Consider the following 3,748-nt stretch of genomic DNA (forward strand, 5'->3'; position numbering starts at 1 on the left):
GACACAATGTAGCAAAAGTGAATTACAAGCCCTGAATGGATTAAAATGAAACACATCTACACATGTACCACCTCACACTTCACAAACTCTTCTGCATATACTAAAGAATAATTCAGGCTTCGTCAGATTTGTAAGAATTAAAGTGTATAATCCACAGTGCATTTACTGGCCTATAATATATATAATCGAACACGATGACATTATAGTGACCCATTTTCTACATAGAGTTCATCTAATAATCTCAATATCATTTCTTAGCAATGCCATTCTTGAGGTTTTCCCTCCAGTCTCAAGAGTGGCAAATTAAAACTAATATACACTCTCCTTGCTTCTTTCCAAAGTTATTAAAATTCATCCACATAAAAGTCAACATGAAACGACATCTGCAACCCAATTTACTTCCATAACGGTCATGCTTCCAAATCTATGTTTATGTGCTATTACTGCCATTTTGCTAATTGGCATTAAATTACTCCACTAACTAGTTGATAAAAAGGCTGCATTTTCCTACTACTACTAGTAGTATATTTTTTATTTAATGCCAAGTCAGCATCTTAGGCTATTTTCATGGCAAAAGCAATAAAAAAAAATACAAGTATAACAAATACAATAAAAACCAGCAAACAAACAAACACAAGTTATATTACACAATATGTTTTACATTAACATTCTTAAACTTTTTTTCTGGCAAAATTATATTAAATAACTCTTTAAGCGAGTTCACTTCATAAAAGAGTTTTCTACATGCATTAAAAGCTGGACAGTCCAATAAAATACATTTGACAGAAAGGGGAATCTTGCAAAACATGCATTGAGTAGGGTCTTTACCTTTAAGCAAAAATGCAGGAGTCAGTCTTGTATTGCATTTTCCTACTAAGTAGCTATTTGACTACAGACCTTAGTCAGGGTGTATGCAGATTAAATAACATAGCAATCCATTAAGAAGTAAATTGATTTCATGTTGACTTTTGCTGGGCATTTCCAGTGCAAATGTAATTAAAGGGGTCATATGATGCAATTTCATTTTTTCCTTTCTCTTTGGAGTGTTACAAGCTCTTGGTGCATAAAGAAGATCTGTAAATTTGCAAAGACTAAAGTCTCAAATCCAAAGAGATATTCTTTATAAAAGTTAAGAGTCAGCCACACCTACCTAAAACGGCTAGTTCGAACACGCCCCCACATATCTACCTCACTATGTGGGAAGATTTGCATAACGCCGCCCAAATGTTCACAATGTTATTTTTAGCAGCATCATATGACCCCTTTAAGACAGCAGAAACAAGCACTTATACACATGGTTCTGTCCTTGTGCAACAATCATTTCCCTTTTCCACCAGTGTAACCCTCCCAAACCTCTAGTTAGGCATTCTGTTGCCTCAAGTATAGCGCTACTGTTGGCAGTTTAACAGTATAGCTGAGGTACTGAACTGAGATCGTTTAGATCTATGTTGTCGGTCACTAGGTAGACACTTTAACTACCTCTCCTTTCTAAATCTGACAAACTGATTGGTTGATATGGTGATGAATGACATGTCATGCCCTCTACAGGCCGGGCAGGAATGACTGGATGTGCAGTGTTCACTAGCATTAGGTCTTTCATTTTTCATATCTTATTATTTTGACTCTTCTATTGACAATATACATGTAACATGCATCTAGAGAGACATACTGGTTTATTCTACGTCCACATATGATGGTGCATATATTCTTATGGCATATGCACAAACAAACATATTTGACAACAGTCATTTTGAAGCACCTTTACTTGTTTACGTTTTTTGTTTATATCTTGGTTTGATGGCTGTAGAGTCTTTTGAATAGTCTGCATTTGGACAATTACAGGGAATGCATCCCATTTAAAGTTCCGAACAGAATATTCCTGTTAAGAATATTACAAATGCTTGGAAGAGCTCTTCGATGCCTTTTCAGGCTTTGACGATCCAGGACCGGGCCACGTTCCTGTCAACCCGCGGCGACTCACAGACGAGATCTCGGACTTTCCCAATGTGGCAGCTCGTTTGTCCTCGTTGGTTTTGGAGCTGTCCTTGGCCTTCCCACCATCCTGAGAGCCCAACTTCATCGGCCCGAGCACGGTTTTAGCCACACTGGTAAGCTGCGTCACGAAGCTGGACCTGTCACCAGGAGATACAGTACGTGATTTGCTTGCGCAAGGCGACCTGGTGGTTGAAGACGGAGAGGCTGGGCACTCTTCAGCCACTTCCAGGCGACATCTTTCCTCTTGAGGGCCTCTGGTTGATCCCAATGGGGTTTGAACCCGTTCTTCAATAGTTTTGGACTTGGCAGGAACTGCTGCTGAGACTTTCATTGCACCAGCAGAACTAGGTCCAGTCCCCTCAATGGTTAGAGGTCCTTTACCTGATTTGCTTGCCTCTGGAGCCATTGTCTGTGCAGTTTTCTCTTTCACTGGAACCTTTCCCATGTCTTTGCCATTTTCCAGCCCTTTAGGACCATTGGTTTGAAGGCTATGGTGTTTGAGTTCCTGTGCTCCAGAGCTCTGGACAACTGGCGTTCGTTCTGGGACCTTGGGACCAGATCCCATTGCATAAAGTGATTCGCTCTTTCCCGCATTCCTGGCTGCCTCCTTCCCTGTCGAGTCGACTTGAGAAGACTCAGATTTGGAGGCTACTTTCTCCTTCTGAGGTGGTTCACCAAACTGGGTTGAGGATTTAGGATCCAAAGTGGTTGCTACTGGTTGAGTTTTTGATGCAGTCCTTAAAACGGCTTCACTTGAGTCAGGCTGCCTCGCTTTCCCCTCAGACTCTCTTCCCACTATCGAGTCCTGTCTCCCGAGCTGCCTCAACGGACTCATTGTGAGTTGAGCGGGTGTGTGTGTTGGCATCTGGTCGGGTGGAGAGGGCGGAGCCCCGGGTGTGTTCTCGCCCTCGATCTCCATCAGGCTCTGGAGGGCATGTTCACAGTGGAACGACTCCCGGCGGTATTCGGCGTGCACAACCTCCAAACCATGCTTCCTTATGGACACGCAAAGCCCTCCTTTTCTGTCTGAGCCCACGGAAGACATGGAGGATGGAAATGAAGGCGGAGGGGGTGGGCCGAGCTTCTCGGCTGACTGCACCCTTTGGAGGAGAGGCGAACGGGGCAGTTCTGCGCTCTTGGGCCGGGGTCGTGTGATTGGAGGAGAGGCGTGGAGCTTGGCGGGGAAGGCCTGAGTAGTGTTGGAGCTGCCGACAGTGTGTCCAGCGATGGGCGGCGGGGAAGACGAAGTAGGGGATGGTGTGTGGGCCAGCGGAGACAGAGGAATGTTCCCGGCGGATTTGCAGCGAGCAGAACGGTACTGCCGGTGGAGTTTGGGCGAAAGGCCGTAAAGAGAGCTCGGCCGCATGTGCTGAGATGACGCAGGCGAGTTTGGCGTGCTGGACGCCGGTGAGCTGCTCTGAGATGAGGTGCCTGAGAGGACAAGGACAGAACGGGTCAGAACCTCAAAGAAACATGAAAAGGGCACACAAACAGTCAAAAAACCCAACACTGACTGAAGCCAAATATCAAAGGCTAATTTAGGTCATTTCAACGCACATCTGCTGGAAAGGAAAGAGGGACCACATGTGATAGAAATGTTATCTTCAGTAGGTCAAATGTCACTCAAGTACATGCTATGAGGCAGAAAGTTTTAATTAAAACTCAATGTTACACATACAGTGGGTACGGAAAGTATTCAGACCCCCTTAAATTTTTCACTCTTTGTTATATTGCAGCCATTTGCTAAAATCAT

General features: G+C 44.1%; 1 protein-coding gene across 1 annotated transcript in view; it reads right to left on the reverse strand.

Annotated features, from left to right (window-relative positions):
• Window positions 1-1,270: 1,270 nt before the first annotated feature.
• Window positions 1,271-3,748, reverse strand: part of LOC107677342 (microtubule-associated serine/threonine-protein kinase 1-like) — a 37,644-nt gene continuing 35,166 nt past the window's right edge. The window contains exon 28 of the mRNA XM_016472222.1: window positions 1,271-3,426. Coding sequence (XP_016327708.1) covers window positions 1,892-3,426 — 1,535 coding nt within the window. The 3' untranslated portion in view covers window positions 1,271-1,891. The remainder of the gene's footprint in view (window positions 3,427-3,748) is intronic.

This window comes from Sinocyclocheilus anshuiensis, unplaced genomic scaffold (assembly GCF_001515605.1).
Source record: "Sinocyclocheilus anshuiensis isolate Anshui unplaced genomic scaffold, SAMN03320099.WGS_v1.1 scaffold644, whole genome shotgun sequence".
NCBI lineage: Eukaryota > Metazoa > Chordata > Actinopteri > Cypriniformes > Cyprinidae > Sinocyclocheilus > Sinocyclocheilus anshuiensis.